We start from the raw sequence: 19,077 nt of genomic DNA on the forward strand, positions 1-19,077 counted from the left end.
TGGCTCTGGCCTGCTCGGCGTCAGCCCGCAGTAAGCAGTGCCCATTCATTATTTTTATGAGGCACATTTTGAATATGTGATCTGACCCACAGAATGCCTGTGCAACTTGGGGCAGGGGGGAGCGGGGGGGAGCGAAGTTGAGAAGGTTGGGACAGGCACAGCTTACAAACAGACTGAAGGTAGTGACAGAGCAGGCACTTCCTAAGCAACTTCACAAGTTTTATTTATACTAACTAGTTAGCCTGGCCAAAAGCTGCAGTGTACCTAGGCAGTAACTTCTGGAGCTTTCCTCCCAATCTGCCAAGACAGCTTAAAGATTATTTATTTATTTATTTATACTGAAAGAGTTACAAAGGATGAGGGAGAGAGAGAGAGAAAGAGAGAGAAAGAGAGATATCTTCCATCAGCTGGGTCACTCCCCAGATGGCTGCCAGAACCAGTGTTAGGGCAGGCCAAAGTCAGAAGCTTTATCTGGGTCTCCTACATGAATAGTGGCAGCCTGAATATTTGGCTTATCTTCTGCTTCCATTAGCAGGGAGCTAGATGGGAAGTGGAGCAGCCGGGATATGAACCGGCGCCCATATGAGTTACTGCCATTGCAGGCAGTGGCTGAATGCACTATGCCACAATCCCACCCCCCACACCCACCCCACCTCCAGTTTGTATTTTTTTGTACATTCTTATAACACTGTGTGTGAAACAGGGTTGTCATAAATGGACACTGATTTCACTGGTGGATTTTATAGAAGCCATTTTAGGAGTGCTGGTTTTCCTTTTCCATAAAGACGTAATGAAAACCTATGTACCACCAGCTCCGGTGGGCTGGCCCTGGCCCAGGCTCCCCAGCGCTTCTGCAGAAAGAGCCCCTGTCCCTCAGGATCGCAGGCGGGGACCCAAGGGCCTCTGGGCTGGGAGACTGTGGGACTGCCGGCCCCTCGGGCCACGGGTGTTTTCTTTTCTGGGACCGACTTGCTGTCTCTGATGGATTTGCATGCTTGGTATCTCTGGAGAGCTTTCACCCGTGAGCACTTCTGAGAAAATGATTCAATTGTCCTCTCTCCGTGCAGATCCGGCAGCACACCGAGAAAGCCATGTGTGGGCGGCTGAGACAAAGCTGAGGCGGCCAGCTCCAGAGAGGGGAAGCCTGGTCTCGGCCTCACAGCTGGTGACCACAGCCGAGAACCTTCCAGAAAGATCCAGAAGGGGAGATGGGAGCGCTCTCCCTCAGAGCACGCCACAGCCTGTCCTATCCCAGGCCCGCCAAGCAGCGAGCAGTCCTCGGGGGCTGGGCGAGTCCCTGGGGCCCTCATGGGTCCCCACGACCATGGGCGGGCCACGGAGGACCCCTTTCAGGTTCAGAGACGAGAACTTTTATTCCACCTTATCGCTGACCGCGAGAGAACATTATGACACGGAGGAAGAAACGCATGCGGAGGAAGAGCGCCTGTTGCTAGGCGTGCGCCCACCTCGCTCTCCTGCACATAGTAAAAGGAGTCGATTTTCCGGCACCTCGGCCTCTCAGGCCAGAAATCAACACTTCAAACATGCTGCAACTTGCAAAGATAGTTCTTCAAGACCGCCTGAGCCCAGTCCAGGCTCACCAAGAGTAAGCAGCGGGATGGAGCCAGAGACAGAGCAGCCTGCTGTTGGACAGAGGATGCTGCGAGATGCCCGGCTGCCCGATGAGGAGAATGGCAGTGCTGGCAGTGAGGGCGAGAAAAGGGCCTCCAGCTCACCAGGCAACATGTCCGACCCCAGACGCAAGGACGGTCTCAAGGTTGAAAATGGAACCAGCGGTTTCATTTCCACGCAAGATGAACCTGATACCCATGACTACGAAAGGGACTGGCAAGGCTGTCCAGATGGTTCTAGAACTTCTCCTGCCTGCTGTCTCTCTGGTGAACCAACAGCTCCGTGGTCATCACCAAGCTCATCCTACAACACGCCCGGAACAGCCTGGCATCGTCTGAGAGGTGACATGCCAGCAGGCTCGTCCGCATCGCCTCCGGCAGCTCACGACTCGGATCTGGAGGGAAACGCAAGGTTGACCATTCACCAACCACTGTCCCCCATTAGAAACAGAATTCCGATCGTCTCTGCAGAAGATCACAGCGACCTTTCAGTCAGCAATACACGTGAGCCTGGTGGCAGGGAAACCCGCGGTGCTCGGGGGGTGCCGCTGTACCCCGAAAACGCCCTGCTAAGCCCTCGGGGCAGCTTGTCCTCTCTGGATTCTCCCAGCTCCTCTTCATCAAGGATGAGTTCTCAAGGCCACGTGCGGATGCCCGGGGCCGTGCCAGGAAACATCCATTTGACTTTGTCTGCTGTGTCTCATTTCCTGAACCACAATGGCAACGGACCTGTCATGGCGGCCTCTGGTCTCACAGGAGCAAATGAGACACCTAAGGTACAAGTGGACCCCGAGAAAATCAAGAAACTCCAAGAAAGGTAAGGAGTTTGTGTAAGTACGTGTATGCACATGTGGATATATGTGTAAGTATAGACACACACACATTCATTTTTTACATCCTTCCAAAGCTGAAATAAGCATGTCGTTGGAGGGTCATGGGAGAATTTTAAATCAAAAGTAGACTCTTCCTTGACATTTTAATGATTGCTTCTTTTGAGAAAACTGGGGCTTTTCTCTCTCTCTTTAAATACAGGTATTGTTTTATATATGTTTAGAATGTGCCAATTCAATTTCCTTAGTGTTTTTTCCCTTGACCACCACAACTTCAGGAAGGGCACGTTTGCTAGGTGTATGGGTTCTGTTCAGTAGCTACAGCTAATTCTTTTCCCCAGCAATTAGGAATCCAGAGTTTTTAGGAAAAGGTTGCTGTCTCCCCGGAGAGCATCCTTCAGCACTTGAAGTTCACAGCTGTCCCTCACCAGACACATGGCCAATCTAACCAACCCCTCGGAAACTCCCGAACTCCCATACTGTAAGACTGCTGCAAGTTACCATAGTTACCTCAGATATCTGAAGGGCCGTGGTGGGCTGTTGCCTCCGTCTTACATGAGAGAAAGAGAGAGAGAGAGGAGAAGGAGGAGGTTGTGTTTCAGTTGCCCTTTGTTTTGATCATTCTTCTGTCATGAGATGACACTGGAATATTTCACAGCTATGAAATCGGAGGGTTTTTGAAGCTGTCACGCAACGTCAGGTCAGGATTCTACCACTTCTTTTATGGTCAGCATTTACCAGGCCCTGATTTTGGCTTACTGGTTAGGAATATGATTTCTGGACCAGGTATCCTCTTGGTGTGTGCTGCCAGGGCTCTCATACCATTACCCATCCATCCTATTAATGTTCTTCCGCCAGTTGGAGGTGGGGCGGTAGTCCCATGGCAGTGGCTTAGAAACATGAATGGGCAGGGAAAAGGGAAACAGAGAATCCATCCATATTCTAGGTAGAGTTGTTCGTCCAACTTCAAAAAATGGGGCAAATTCCTAGTTTGCAGTGCTTTCTCTTTCCCATATTAAACAGCCACCAGTCCATGGTCAAGGGCTAAGAGATCTCACACCCAACCATCTTCACCCAAAAAGACAGCTTCCGACATCCTAATTGGAGTGTGAACTTCTACCATCCCAAAGTGGTACCTGCAAGCTAAAAGTAATATCTTCCAAACTGCACCCCCTTTGAGGTGCACAGAACGGCCAATTTAGCTTAGCAAATGTCCTCTTTCCCGTATCTAATGAACATTCAGCTTGTCCTACTTCAAAAATATTTATCTTAGGAAAGATTAAAAATGTAGACCGAAAGAGAAAAATTACTTCGTCATCTTTGATCTTTGCATATGAAGGTGATTCTTAGTAAGCCTTGGCTCACATTGTCTATAAGATGTTGTAAGACATTATCTATAACATTGTCCACACACACACACCCCTGTAGGGAAAACTCCCAGGCCTCCCTGACAAGCCTCTGCCACTCAGAGCCCTCGTCAGCCCCTCCCGCTCCATCCCTACAGAGAGTTCGTCCTGTTCATCCCCCTCCTGCTTCTGGTTGCCTTGGGGGTTGGCATTTCCTGCTTTACACTCTCACTGCACGTGCATGTATTTCCAAACAAGACGTTGTGTCTGTTTTTCAACCTCGCAGCCAACTTGGTGTTGTGTTTGGACTCTATAGGGAAGGAATTTCTGCTCCATGACTTTTTGTCCCTCCTCTGTGACATCTGGGAAATAAATCTTCCACCTCTTTGACTTGGTTCATTCTCACTACTTGAAAAAAGCTGTGAACAGGCCACGATGCTGCCATCCTCCTGCAGGATGGCCGTCTGATCGTCTATCTTCTGCAAAAAGCAGGAAAGGACAGTCTTGCCACAGGCCTCTGGGACGCACAACAAACTGTCCTAGGATACTGTATGGGCTGGCAGGTGGCATCTCGTCGTCTGTACTTGGCAGTACCCGTGGACTAGGGGGCAAGCTGACTTCTTTTTCTCGTCGCCTCCCGTTCCTGCTGTTAGTGGCCGCTAAGGCTGTGCCAGAGCCGGTGGTTCGAAACAGGAATGGCCTGGGGTTCAGTGGTGCTGCGCAGCCCCTGTGGTTGCCCCTGACAGTCATCTCTGTCATTCCCTACTCTAACTTGGCACATTTGAGGTCAATGGGGGATACCGGGGAACTTGTTTATAAACTTGGGACTTTCTGGAGAGTTCCTTTTCTTTAGCATGCAGCAGTCAGGATGTTGACCTGGGCAGAGACGCAGGCACTGGTCGGGGCTCAGGGTCCCGGATGGCAGTGGCCGCTGGCACCTGGGTCACTGGTCACTGGAGCCGGTGACCTTTCTGACAGCCCTGTGCCAGCCCTCACCCGTTCCACACCCTGTCCCATCCTCCGCTTGTCCAGGTGGTCCTCTCTGCACCACTAGTGGCCCAGGACTTCTGGTCACTTCCAGTGCTATTAGAGGTTTGGTCTATAGAGCACGCTTGGTTCTTTCAGAGAGCACATGGGAAGGGTGGGAGAAAGGCACGTTTCCCTTGTTCTAACTCCCCTCATAGCGCAATAACAGTAGTGTGAAATCAGGAGGTGACTGTGTAGCATATAGATTTCTCTTTAATTTGCAAAAAAAAAAAAATGTTTTTCAAAATTCCAGCAGCCTGTGGATTCCCACTAATGCCTTTGGAAAGGTGGAGGGACACAAATTAGGAGTCAGGTATTTATAAACAGCATAAGAAAATAATCCTCGCAGAGTCCTTGACCATGCTGTTTACATTCTGGAGTCCCAGATATCAGACCAGCACCTCTGCACGTGGGGCCCAGAAATCTGTTTTTTTCAAGTTCCAACAGGTGAGCCTGATGGTCATTTTTTATTTGGAAACCACTCACTTGATTACAAATGCGCTGCCATGTACTTGCCCAAATTCAGATGCCTGTCCCATTTCCCTGCTCCGTTGCGCCAACCTGCAGAGCGCTGCCTGTCGTGTGCATCCGAGGGGGTGTGTCCTCTGCTGCCAACCTGTTCTTCTGGATTATTTATGAATGTGTGCAAAGTGCATGGGAAGGGACTGAAGTCTTAGTGCTGAAAATGTTCTTCCGTTATTCACCGTGTGCATCATGGGTCACCACAGCCCTGCCCCTTTCCCACAAACATGTCTTAGGGAAGACACTAAGGTTGTGCTCCTTGTGTTAGAAAAGAAGGGATTTATTTACTTTATTTGATAGGCAGAGTTACAGAGAGGTGGGGAGAGAGAGAGAGAGAGAGATCTTTCATCCACTGGTTCACTCCCTGAATGGCTGCAATAGCTGGAGTGAAGCCAGGAACCAAGGGCTTCTTCTGGGTCTCCCACGCGGGTGCAGGGCCCCAAGGCCTTGGGCCGTCCTTGACTGCTTTCCCAGGCCACAAACAGGGAGCTGGATGGAAGTGGAGCAGCCGGGATTCAAACTGGCACCCAAATGTGATGCCAACGCAGCAGGCAGAGGTTTTACGTGCTATGTGGCCCTTTTCTCCCCTCTCCCATTTTTTTTCTTTAATATTTTTATACCAATAAACACCTATCTTTTTAATTCTATTTTCTATGAGGCCTTTTAATTAATACAATTATTTATTTAAAAGGTTGAGTGACAGAGAGGAAAAAGGACAGATCCTCTATCTGCCATTCACTCTCGAAATGGCCCCAACAGCCATGGCAGATTCAGGCCAAAGCCAGGACTCCATCCCTGGTTCGCACCCCAAATGGCCACATCATTCGGAGCTGAGCTGATCCAAAGCCAGGAGCCAGAACCTTCTTCTGGGTCTCCCACGTGGATACAGAGGCATAAGGACCTGGGCCAGTCTCTCCTGCCTTCTCAGGCCACAAGCATAGAACTGGATGGGAAGTGGAGCAGTCGGGACATGAACCAGCACCGTTATGGAATGCTGGCTCCACAGGACTGCGGATTACTATGCACCAGCACACTGGCCTTGAACAAGCTTATTTTTTAAATTACACTTTCCCTAAGCTTTCTGAAACATCCTCATGTCTGTGACTGTCAGCTTCATCATTGTCAGCCACATCTGAAGGGACACTCAGCAGGGCCAGGGGCATGACGGTGCGTCCCGAAGTCCTGAGTCGGGCAGGGTGGTAGAACTACCCTTCTTCCTCCTACCCCCCCAACCACTAGGGATGTGGCGTTTGTGGCAACTGCCCACAGGGAGACACCTACTCGTAAACACTTGCCTTCTGTCCCTTTAGTCTCCTGGAGGAGGACTCAGAGGAGGAGGGAGACTTGTGTCGCATCTGTCAAATGGCTGGGAGCTGCTCCACCAACCCGCTGCTGCAGCCCTGCGGCTGTGTGGGGAGCCTGCGATTTGTTCACCAGGAGTGCCTGAAAAAGTGGCTGAAAGTGAAAATCACCTCAGGTAGGTGGGGCTGGAGGGAGGAGTGTCTTTGGTCTGAGACCCCCACGGGGTAAGACAGGCCACAGCCTTATCTGTGGCTTGCTCTCTTTGTGGGGGGAAGAGGAGACAGGGAGGAAGGAAGGAGCATGGGGCATGCTCAGAACTCCAGCTCACAGCCCCTGTCCTTATGCTGTGGATGGGAAGTGGATTCCAGAAGAATTCTGGAAACATTTGCTATCAAATCCCTCTCCTGCTTGCGGCCTGAGCAGACAGACAAAGATGCCCCGCCCTACCCCTCCAGAAGGAAGGATGTGCATAAAGCAGGTGGGCAGCTGAAGTTCAGTAGCTGGTGGGCACCCCACCAAATCACCCCAGACACACACCTTTTGGTGGGTGATGGGTGATCAAGAAACTTTGTTAGGCACAAAGCTTTCCATGTTCCCAATCGTGCCAGTGAGCTCTGTTACAGACCCACACCTGGAGGGGCCGCACCTGGAGGGTAAAGCCCCCACCTCAGTTCCCTGGGGAGGCTATAGTCCAAACCCAGCCACGCCCCTCGGTGGACTCCAGGCTTCTTGGCAGAAAATGCAAGGTGTCCTTAAATTCCAACTTTCACATCAACAGCAACTCCAGCAAAACCTTGTGGACATTGGAGCAAAGGGATCTGTTCTCCACCCCCATTCTCCTGCTGGGAGCCCTGGCGCCTGACCCTCCACAGCAGCCTCTGCACTGCACCAAGGCCTGCATGAAGCACCACCCGGGCTGGTGGGCAAGGCCAGGATGCTCTGCTGCCCTGTGTAGCTCTGCCCTAGACCTCCCCGACCACTGCCCAGCGCGCTTAGTGCACGCCCACACAGCCAGCAGCGCAGCATTTGCTCCAGCACGGAAACAAGCGGCATTGGGGTTACTAATGACTCTAATATCTGATGCTCTCTGGCTGGCTGGGCAGTGGGACTGGTTAAGCATCAAGGTCAGAAAACACTAAGCAAGAAATGTGGCATGAAATGATGCCAGATGCTTGCAAATGCCAATGCCAGTCTGGGTATGCTCTATAGAACTGGGTTGGAAGACACATGGGGCATTCAGGAACCGAAAGCATCTAACAAAGGAGAAGCAGGCAAGACATGCAAGTTGGGAATTGCTGTTCATCCTTGCCCTTCAAACATCTCTATTACTCACTAGTTACTTAAAAATATATATATTTATTTTATTTGAAAGTCAGAATTACAGAGAGATGTGGTGGGGGAGACAGAGAGAGAGAGATCTTTCATCTGCTGGCTCATTCCTCAAATGGCTGTAACTGCTGGAGCTAGGCCCATCTGAAGCCAGGAGCTCCTTCCGGGTCTCCCATGCTGGTGCAGGGTCCCAAGACTTTGAGTCATCCTCCGCTGCTTTTCCAGGCCACAATAGGGAGCTGAATGGGAAGTGGAGCAGACAGGACTTGAACTGATGCCCATATAGGATGCTGGAAGCTGCAGGTGGAAGCTTAACTTGCTACATCACTGTGCCGGCCCCACATTCACTGTTTCTTTATACACCCAGTGGAGAAATGAAGCTAAAGTAAAACTCTTGCTAAATTAGCTAACAAGTCCTCTATTCCTAAAGAACCATCAGTACCTCATCGGTTAGGATGCAGCCACTGCGGCAGGGGGAATGAGGGGCATGTTTTGCTTAGGCATGCTAGCCACAGTTTTGCTATTGGGGACTAAGATAAATAGAGAGGAAAATGCTGATCTAGGATGCATGTCTTTGAAAAACAAAAGCAAGGAAGGCTTCTTTTCCTGCTTGTTTGTCCCAATGTGGCCAAGCCCGGCTGAAGCCCTGCCTCAGCTGACCATAACCACTCCACCCCGGCGCCTCTCCTTCACTGCTGTCAGCTGGGAATGTCTGCTGAGCAGAAAGAGGGCAGATTTTTAAACCACTGACAGAGGGCAGAATCTGCCATTTGTCTAGTCCTCACAAATTTATCTACCTGGTCCTTTGTTAGAACTATGAGGAAAACTGTGGAGAAAACTAACAGAGTGTTTGTCACAAACACCTGTGGGACAAACTCCAAGCCTACTGTGTAACATTCCAACTTTATGAACCGTTATGTTTATATTTAAATAGAAAGCAAGACCTGTTATTTCGAAGGCATGGGAATGTCACTGCTAGGGGGCTGGCATAACAATTACAAAGGAAGTTTTTCAGATCTCAGACTCAAGGTCTTTTTCCAACAGCAGATGACTGGCCTTACATGAAAGTCACTGAGGTTCAGAATGGCACAAGTTCACTCTCAAAATATCACCTCCCCAAAGTGCCAGCACAAATAGACACTGGGCTATACGTAACATATAATTGTGTGTGTGTGTGTGTGTGTGTGTGCGCACGCGCACGCGCATGCTGAGAACACTCAAGCTCCACTTACGACCCGTATTTCTTTGATTCAAGGAGCAAATCGAGAAGCTGTGAACACCTGTGAGATGTGTAAGCAGGACCTGCTGGTCGACCTGGCTGTCTTTAACATGACTGAGTTCTACCAGAAGCACCAGCAAATCCGGGTAAGATGCATTCACAGCCCCCTGCCCCTACAGGCCAAAGCTGAGTGCATGGCCAGGAGAAACAGGCTCTCTACAGTCTGAGGCATGTGGACACCTGCCAATGGGAAGGCCTGCGAGTGTCCACTCAGCTAACCTCCCGCAAGACGGTCTGACGCCAACCTCAAGGGCTCAGAGAGCTGGAAAGATTTTTTTTTCAAGATTTATTCATTGGAAAAACAGATTTGCAGATTTACTGACAGAGAAGAAGAGACAGAGAAAGATCTTCCATCTGTTGGTTTGCTCCCAAGTGGCCACAACGGCTGGAGCTGAGCCAATATGAAGCCAGGAGCTTCTTCTGGGGTCCCCCATATGGGTGCAGGGTCCCAAGGCTTTGGGCCATCCTCTACTGCTTTCTCAGGCCATAAACAGAGAACTGGATGGAAAATGGAACAGCCGGGACATGAACCAGTGCCCATGTGAATGTCGGCGCTTGCAGGTAGAGGATTAGCCTGTTGAGCCACAGTGCCATTCCCGGATAGTCTTGCTTGTCCTGGGTTGAGACCTCTGTTGTTAGGGACAAAAGCAGAAAACATCAGTGACTTGTTGCAGAAATGGCCAAATCTGAGTTAACCGAAGTTTAACAGCAACAGGAGACAATAACTCAGGATCTTGCAAGGAAAGGTTCCCGGTTGAAACATCAAGTGACCGTAATATGAGTAAACATGCAGTAGATGCTGTGTTCGCTCCCACCTAGAGAATGAACCTACCGGGGCTGTGAGCGGATTAGCTGACCTCTTAAATGTGACTGATGCCCGACGTAAGAGTTAATCACCCAAATCTCAAACAAACAAACAAAAACTTTCTTTTAGAATTACACTACCAGTGTAGAAGCCGTGGTCCACAAGGCACTGATGAGCAGGCGGCAAGGTTAAATTCAGGGATGCTGGGTATGAAAAGCACAGAGTCTCATCGCCTTAGTCCCCTGCTCATATTCTGAAAGGTATAAGCTCTCCCATAATTCTATGTAAATACATCTGCGTCTCACACATTCAAAACACTTTTCAGTTCCACATGGGAGGTCGCCACTCCCCCCACCAACCAGGAAAAAGCTGGACAACGCGAAAAGGCCACTGGCCACTGGGGCCTGGCTGATGTACTCACAGTGTGACAGGCAGGGGGCAGTTCGAGGGGGTCCCGCTGTGCCTGGGGAGGCTAGAAGCAGCCTAGGGGAGGAATGAGAACCCAAAGCCATCAGCATACTTCAATGAGTTTTCTCTCCAGGTTCCTATGGTGAGGGGGCTCCAAACAAGCCCTTCCTACTTGAGGCGAGAGGAGGGCCTTGGGGGAGCTTCCGACTTGCTGAGGCTTATCTGTGAGTGGGGAGAAGGGACATACCGACTTCAGCCCCCCCGCGCTCAGCCATCTAGCGTGGGGACCAGGAGCAAGTACGAAGGTCAAGTCCAAAGGCACAAAGTCACTATGCCTGATGACCACAGGATGCTTCTCCACTCCAACCCTCACCGCCACATTACTGGAGGCTGACTAGCAGTACCAGGGACATCTCAAGTCCAGCCATCATTAAAAAAAAAAAAAAAAAAAAGTATACTAAAAGGCAAGAAACCACAGCAAGCATCAATCAGAACCAGAGAACCAGACTCAAGATTTGGCAGAGAGGTTGTTATTAACATGCCAGCAATGTAAACCAAATCCGATTAATATGCTAAGAACCCCAGCAGTTAGAGTAGAGAGCATGCAACAACAGACAGGTGGGGTTGGACCGTGGGGTGAGGCCATGACTTGGGATGCTGGCGTCTCATATCGGAGTGCCTGGGTTCAAGTTGTGCCTCTGCCTCTCAGCCAGTTTCCCACTAATGGGCATCCTGGGAGACGGTGGATGATGGCTCTTGTACTTGAGTTCCACTTGGGAGACCTGGATAGAGTTCCTAGCCCCTGGCTTCAGCCAGGCTCAGCCCTGGCTTTCACTGGCCGGAAATGAAGGATGGTTTTGATGGGCTTTATTTATTAGATCAACACTACTGAGGAAAGCAACTGTAAGTGTAAGAATATTTTACCTGCCAAAAACTACAAAGCAAATAGGTAGGAAAAGGAATGGGGAAGAGAAAGAAAGAGAAAAGAAAGAAAAGAAAGCAAGCAGAATATCCAGCAACTGTGGCACAACCACCCAAAAGGTAAAACAAGTGTGCTGGGAATATTAGAGGAAAAAGATAAAGAGGAAATACAGAAGATAGATTGAAAGCATTGGCTTCGAATTTCTATAAAATTATAAACCCAAGAAGCTCAGAAAACAGCAAGCAAAACAAATAATGAAAAACAAACAAAAAACAAATTTTAAAAAATTATACCATGGCATATCGTATTTAAAATAAAATGAGAAAAAAAATGAAGATGATGAAAACAATCTGGCAGTGGGTCCAGCGCAGTATTCTAGCGGCTAAAGTCTTTGCGTTGCACGCGTCGGGATCCCACATGGACTCTGGTTCACTTCCCATCCAGCTCCCTGCTTGTGGCCTGGGAAAGCAGTAGAGGTCGGCCCAAAGAGTTGGGATCCTACATCCACATGGGAGACCTGGAAGAAGCTCTGGCTCCTGGCTTCAGACCGGCTCAGCTCTGGTCATTGTAGTTACTTGCGGAGTGAACCAGAGATGGAAGATCTTCCTGTCTCTCCTGCTCGCTGTATATCTGGCTTTCAATAAAAATAAATAAATCTTTTTTCAAAAAACCAGCAGAAACCATATAGAAATGTGCCTTGGAGATCAGGCAGGCACAGCAAGGCAGACTGCCACCTGGGGCACACAGGTAGCCAGGGCCCTGGCGCCCGCGTAGGAGACCCAGATGAGATTTCAGGCTCCTGGTTTTGGCTTAGCTCAGCCCTGCAGTGCACCAGCAACAGATGGAAGCTCTCTGTCTCTCTGCCTCTCAGTCAAATAAAACAAATAAAGCAAATAATTTAAATTTAGACATGTAAGACCCGAAGGTGCTAGACAGCAGAAGACGACATTGAGAAGAATGAAGGATAATTGAAGATCTCAATCAATAAAGCTGATAGAACAGGTGTAACAGCATGCCAACATCACAGAGCATGGGCACCAGGAGCTTGGAGAAAGGAAAGAAGAGGGGCAGAGATTTCTTGAGAAGGAAAGTCAGCCTCACATCAGTCATCGCCCCTGGCAGCCAGATGTGAGACAAGAAACAGAGCAGCAGGTCACATTCTTGGATGCCGAGCAGTTTGGAGTCAGAATCTTGAAAAGAAGCAGGCCTGTGAGAGCCTGACAGGGTCTCGGTGCCAGCCAGGGGCAGGCAGGTCCATTTCAAGAAGCAGTATGTTTCAGCAGATGTGGAGTCTGTCCAGTTTCCTAGCACAGGGCCGGGAGCCGCTACCCTGCCAAAGGCCACTGGGATATTTATAATCACTCACAGGCCATCCGTAATGATCAATGTAAAAATTATCCTACTGATTCCTCGAATTGCAAGTCCAGTCTGCAATCGTCTGGGTAGGGCCAGACCAAATGACGGCCCAGGCTTTATACAGGCTGCGAGCCTTGCATTCCCCACACTGCTCTTCAGCACATGTCCACAGACTGGCAGTGTGGACCCATCCCATACAGGTCCTGATTCCAGTCCTAGCTGTGCCACTTCCAACCCAGCTCCCTGCTGAACGGCCTGGGAAAGCAGTGGAAGATGGCCCGAGTAACGGGTCCCCTGCTCCCTTTCCGATGGAGCTCCCTGCAAATGCACCTGGGATGGCAGCAAATAGTGATCTCTCACGTGCAGGAGGAGGGGAGACTGCCCACTCCCAGCTTGGGCTCAGCCTGACCCGACTCTGGCTGTTGCAACCACTGGGACCAGCAAATGGAGCGCTCTTGCTGGCTCACTCTCATGAAATCTTTCCAATGAATAAAAATGTATGTTTACAAGCATGGCTGAACTGATGCAAAATCATATTTTTTTCTGTTATTTTTTTTTCATCCGGGTGTGTTAATTGTACACCAGGCTGTGGGCGAGGCACTGGTGGTACAAGAGGCAAGCAGACGTGGGCCACGCAGGCAGCTCCTGGATCCTGCCTTCCTTAACTTTCATAGAACACATTCGATTTGTAAAATTTCCCCACCCACCCGAGGCAGCTCACTGCACAGTGGTACCTGCAGTGGCCACTTCTCCCAGCTGACACGCAATCTCTCTGGGCCTGCGTAGTTCACTATCGCAGCCCAAAGTACACAGTGTGCGCTGGCACCAGGCTCCCCAGCTCACCCGCCAACACTCTGCATGCAGGGTGCTGCCCCCTAGGGGTAGTGCTGGAAAAGTGCCCCTGGCGTCCTGGGAGGTTCTCCGCCAGCCTCTGGCCACCACTTCCCAGAGGCACTGGCCTGGCCCTGATCCATCTGCAGCTACAGAAGCATCTGATCGACCTGAGCCCCAGAAGCAGCTCTCCAACACTCCCACAAATCCCCACACTGAGCCTTCATGCAGGCGGACAGCTCCTTCAGGTGCATTCCCCCATGTTGAGAATTCCCAGCAGCAGCGAGTCTCTGGGCTAAGAGGAATATCAAGACACACGTGGGAAGTTGGAGGAGATGAAGATGGTTGGCAGGCCAGTGGGCAAGACTCTCAGGAGACGTCACTCACAGCTTTACCAGCGGCCTCCTCACCAAGTATCCCGCACTCCCTTCTCACGCACAAAGGGGATTCAGAATGGGATGTGATTGGACCAGGAGCCGGCCCTCCAACTAAGGAATGTTCCAAATTCAACCCTTGCTGGACAACATCTGTGGCGCTCCCTCCCTTGGTCAGTCCCTGCTGCAAGTGGCCAAGCAAGGGCCCACTCCAGCCACTGCCTGGCGTGTCTGGAGCTCAGCCAAGGCCAGGGGCACGGAGATTTATAGCACTGCCTTGACCACTTTCCTCCCACAGACCAGAAAAGAGACACAATCTGGTAGAAGCGACTTTTCAAAGTATCTGCGGAAAACATTAGTGGCTGTTTGCCTGCTGCATGCCTCCGGCCTTATGGAGTCATCCAAAGTGAATGACTTCCCACGATGCCCAGACAAAAACCGAGTCATTTGCTATGATGCGGACCAGGGCTGTTGGCAGAGAAACGGCTGGAGCAGGAACAAGGGGCGGCCAGAAGACAGGCCGGTTAGGAGGGCTTCCCGGAGGAGGTAGCTTGGTTGAGTGGGCCTGGAGGCACAGTCCCTTAAGGAGGCAGCAGTCACCCAGACTTGGGCTGCTATGAAGGGAGGAGGCACTTCAAACAGAAGCAAGAACAAGCAGCTTGCCCTCTGCCTGCTCTAGGCCGAGGCTGGCAGAACACAGGAAAGAAGACAACCGAAGGCTAAAACCAGGAGGCGAACCGCCAAGGACGGGGTGGGTCTGGAGGGCCAGGATCCGGAGTTGGCCCTGACCTAGAGGAAGCCCACTGACATGACCCTTTGCTCCTGACCAGTCCCTCGCCCTTCCTGGGAGGGGCGGTTCTTCCAGGCCACCTGCCCGTGCTGGGGGACAGAGAGGGGAGCCCCGGAAGGCCCGCGGTGGCCTGTGCAGGAAGTGGAAGGAAGAGGAACTGCCGTGGTCAGCACAGAATAGCTGCCATCATCCTAGGCAGGCAGTCACAGGCTGAGCTGGCCCTGGGGTGAGGTGGAAGGCATTGCCCTCTGCTGAACATTTAGCCAACACCCCTGGACTTGGGGGCTTCCTGCGCACAGCCTGGCCCATTCTCAAGGTACCACCCACCCACAGGGATTTGTCCAGAGGAAAGGCCAGTTGATTGAAGCCTAAGAGTGAGGACAGAGGCACTGTGGCCACTAAGATGGCCAGAGGCCTATCCCGCCCCCACATCCCAGCAGCAAAGAAGAAAAAACAGCCGACGCCCAAGACAAAGGCAGGGAACATCAGCAGGTGCGAGGCGTGGTGTGCAAAACAAAGACAGATGCTGGGATTCCAAGCAGAACAGGAAGGCCCAAGACAAAGGCAGGCCACTGGAAGGCTTCCACAAGAGGTGTCACTTGTGACAGCCAGGAAGAAGTCACAGACACACACAGCCTGGTGGTAAGGCCAGGGAGCACGGGGCAGGAGAGCACGCAAGACAGATGCTTGCAGGCAGCAGACCGCAGAGGCCGGGCAGCGGCAAAGGCCTGGCAGGCACTCTGGAGGTGACATGGCGACCACCAACAGCAGGAGCCTTAGGCGAGGCCACTTGCAAGTCCAGCTAGTGGGAGAAATGTCCAGAATGAAGGTCACAGCCCTTTCTCTGGGCAAAGGGGGATCTGGGAGAACAAAGCACCCCCACAGTACTGTGTCCCACATGTTTCACAGAGGTGTGCCTTCACCTGTTTCCTGCTCACCATCTGGCGTCCCGAGGGGCCAGCAGCAGCAGGCATCCCGGGCCCTGGGCCTTGCACATCCACTGGTTCACTTCCCAAATGGCTGCAACAACCAGAACTGGGACCGACTGAAACCAAGAGCTTCTTCCAGATCTCCCACATGGGTGCAGGATCCCCAGGACTTGGGTCATCCTCCACTGCTTTCCCAGGCCATAAGCAGGGAACTGGGTCCAAAGTAGGGCAGCTAGGACTCGAACCAGCATTCCTATGGGATGCTGGCAATGCAAGCTGAAACTCAGCCTACCGTGCCGTGGTGCTGGCTCCAACAAACAGCCCTTTCCCAGCACATCCTTTACAGACACTAGAAGATAGCAGGGAGACAGCAGGCATCCAGCCTGGTAATCAAGACGGCTGCGTCTCACAATCAAGCCCCTGGCTCCCACCTCCAGCTCTGGCTCATGACTCCAGTTTCCTGCCCCTGGGTGCCCTGAGAGTCAGCTCTGATGACTCAGTAACTAGGTCCCAGGCACCCATGTGGGAGACCTAGGTTGAAATCCCAGATCCCAGCTTTAGCCCCCAGCCTGACATCTGGGTAGTAAACCAGCAGATGGAAGTTAGCTCTCACTCACTCTCTCTGCCTCTCAAATAATCAAAACAAAACAAGAACAAATTGCAGGAAGTGGTGGGTTTGGCCTCACCCTGGACCTCCTCCTGCCCTGTCCCCTGATGCCCAGGGTCAGCCCTGGAGTTGGAACTTGGGCTGCTGTCCATTTTCTGTCACCACTTATGCCAGTTGCCCTCCCTGTGTTGTGATTCCAATCAAGGCTCTTCTATGGCCAGACTTAAGAGTTTCCTTTTCCATGTTTAGGCCCAAAACGAGCTGATCAACTCAAGCCTGTACCTGGTGCTGCTGCTACACTTCTATGAGCAGAGGTTTGCAGAAATCATGAGACTCAATTACAACTGGATCATACGAGAGAGGGTAAGGCAACCCGCATGGGCTGGGCACAGTGCACCTCAGCCCTGCAGCAGGAGTGCCAGGCAGGTGGTGTGCTGAGGTCCTCCTTGTGTCGCTGTCAGGACTGTGGGTGGGTAGCTAGCTTCTCCAGTTACAGTCACGTGGCTGCTGTCAGGTGTGAGCTGTAATGAAGTAATGTAAGTGATTCTCTAGGGAGATTTGCCCCACCCCATCCCAAAATGGAGGCCAGCAAGAAGGCTGGAGTGTTTCAAGTGGGCATGCCCACTGTCTGAGCAAGGAGGACCAGGGAAAGAAGGGCCTCAAACATCTATGGGAGAGGTATTTACATAGTGAACAAACCACAGGGGAGCCTCCTGCCTGGCGTGCTGTAGATCCCAGGCTACGTTATGCCAGCCCGTGTGTGCACCTGCTGAGGTGTGCGCAAAAGCTGAGGGTAGTACCATCTGTCACTGGACAGGTGACCACGTGTTCACCACGAATGACCCCTCCCCAACAGCTGCCCTGCCTTCAGCTAGAGACCTGGGCCCTCCAGGGGCCACATGGTCTGAAGGGTTCCACCGAGCTCTGCTAGGAACTGCAGCTTGGCCTCAGCATCCACAAGGACGGGCAGACCTCCGAGGCATCCCAGGAGGCACGGTCATTGTCAAGGCAGCACTTGGGTCCCCAAGGGTCTTAGTTTTCATCAGACAGCTCCTGCGGCCAGGCCAGGCCAGAGCAGTGCGTGGACTCAGGGACTTGTACCATCCTGGTCCTCACGGAGATAGATGGCATTTTCCATGGTGTGCAGCCCCAGAATGCCCCCTCGAGGCTCACCTTGTGACCCCTACTCCAATCAGAAGGTGACGACTAGAGAGGGAGTCGCTGTGGTAGTGGACAAGCCAAGGATGATGCCGCGAGGCAGTTCCAGCGACACTGCCTGCCTCTCCTCTACTTCCTCCTTCTTCTTGTACAACTCGAAGCACCTGCCAGCACCTGGAGGTTGGATCCCAGTAATGAGGCTTCTTGCATTCTCCCAGAGCCCACACAACCACAGCTATTATGGTGTAGTTAGAATCAGTTCTAAGGTTAATAGGCTCAAACCACTGGTCATAAGAATTAAAGATGTCTCCACCTCTGCCCTCATATGTTTGGGGCTTAGATACTCCCTCCTCTACCCTGAGCTTTTGATCAGGAGCGCAGGCTGGGTCTCTGGGAAGATCATGACCCAAGCCTGTCTTTCCTTTAACTCCTCTATGGTTTTAATGGTGACATAAATCCCCAAGAGACATACATTTTTGGGGGAAAAAAAAAAGAAAACAAAGAAAAAGAAAGTACAGGAAGCAGGAAATGTTCCTGTGTTCACATTTCTGTAACCTCATTTTCCTGATTCCACATTTTTTAAATGAACTTTTTATAGCATGTTGAACTTCGGATTGACACAGGTCACAGAGTCCTCAACATCAGGGAGCTACCATGAGCGGCTTTAGCCACCAGCCACTGTGAAGCCACACAAGATCATGACAAACAACAAAGCCCAGTGGCTGGAAGCCAAGGTCCTAGTGCACCGATTTTCAGGGAGCTTCTGGGTTACGCCAGGACTGAGTCAGGAGCCAGGATGGAGAGAGGCAGTGATGGAGGGCAGTACGCCCTTAGCACCAGTTCACACTAATTTGGGAATTCTTCAACTACAGCTCAGGCAGGTGAACGACCCGCCCATCGACTGGCAGGCACAGGGGCACTCAACAGAAAACAGGAGCTCGATGGCTTGTTTTCAAACTCCTACTCTTCTGGATTGGCCTGCTGGGGCTTTCAGACTGAAAATACTCAGTAGCATTGAGTTTCACAGAGATTCCAAGCTGGAACAGAACCCTTCTTCCTTCAGCTTTCACTCTCAAGAATCAGAATTCATCCATGCTGGGTCTCTTGGTGGGCTCTCATCGGGAGAACAGGGAGCAGGTGCACTGGCTACCCAGTGACAACACAACAGCCCTCACTTGAAGGAGCTTATGATCAAACTGGGAGACAAGACACACTCATAAAGTCGGAGAACCCTAGGAAGCAGCCCCTGAGCAGGACTGTAGGACCCAGGGCACCTTTCAGGTTCCGTGAAATTGACAACACAAAGTCTTCCTGAGATCTTGAGTGACCCCGTGGACACGCTTGCTCCTCCCCCAGAGAGGTGTGGGCTCTGGCAAGGCAAAGGGGCTTCCTGCCAACCCCCGCCCCTGTCTCTGATGATGCTGATGTTCTGTGAGTCACTGTTGACTGCTTGTGATGCCCTCAGCACCATGGATGCCAAGGGCATCGAGTGGCTACAGAGGGATCAAATGACCACCAAGAAAGGAAACGGTCTACACAGGGCAGGGGGCAGGGCATTCATTACTAGTAACCTGAGAGTGGAACCCTTATCTTTTTGGTATCCCACAGTGTCTAGGAAATGCCTCCGCCACC

General features: G+C 51.5%; 1 protein-coding gene across 5 annotated transcripts in view; it reads left to right on the plus strand.

The window, feature by feature from the left end:
* The window catches only part of MARCHF10 (membrane associated ring-CH-type finger 10), an 84,626-nt gene that overhangs the window by 59,226 nt on the left and 6,323 nt on the right, over positions 1-19,077 (plus strand). For all 5 annotated transcript variants that reach the window (XM_058676251.1, XM_058676253.1, XM_058676254.1 and 2 more), the window contains 4 exons: positions 1,068-2,448; positions 6,666-6,832; positions 9,242-9,351; positions 16,537-16,650. In XM_058676251.1, coding sequence (XP_058532234.1) covers positions 1,068-2,448; positions 6,666-6,832; positions 9,242-9,351; positions 16,537-16,650 — 1,772 coding nt within the window. The remainder of the gene's footprint in view (positions 1-1,067; positions 2,449-6,665; positions 6,833-9,241; positions 9,352-16,536; positions 16,651-19,077) is intronic.

This window comes from Ochotona princeps, chromosome 17 (genome assembly GCF_030435755.1).
Source record: "Ochotona princeps isolate mOchPri1 chromosome 17, mOchPri1.hap1, whole genome shotgun sequence".
NCBI lineage: Eukaryota > Metazoa > Chordata > Mammalia > Lagomorpha > Ochotonidae > Ochotona > Ochotona princeps.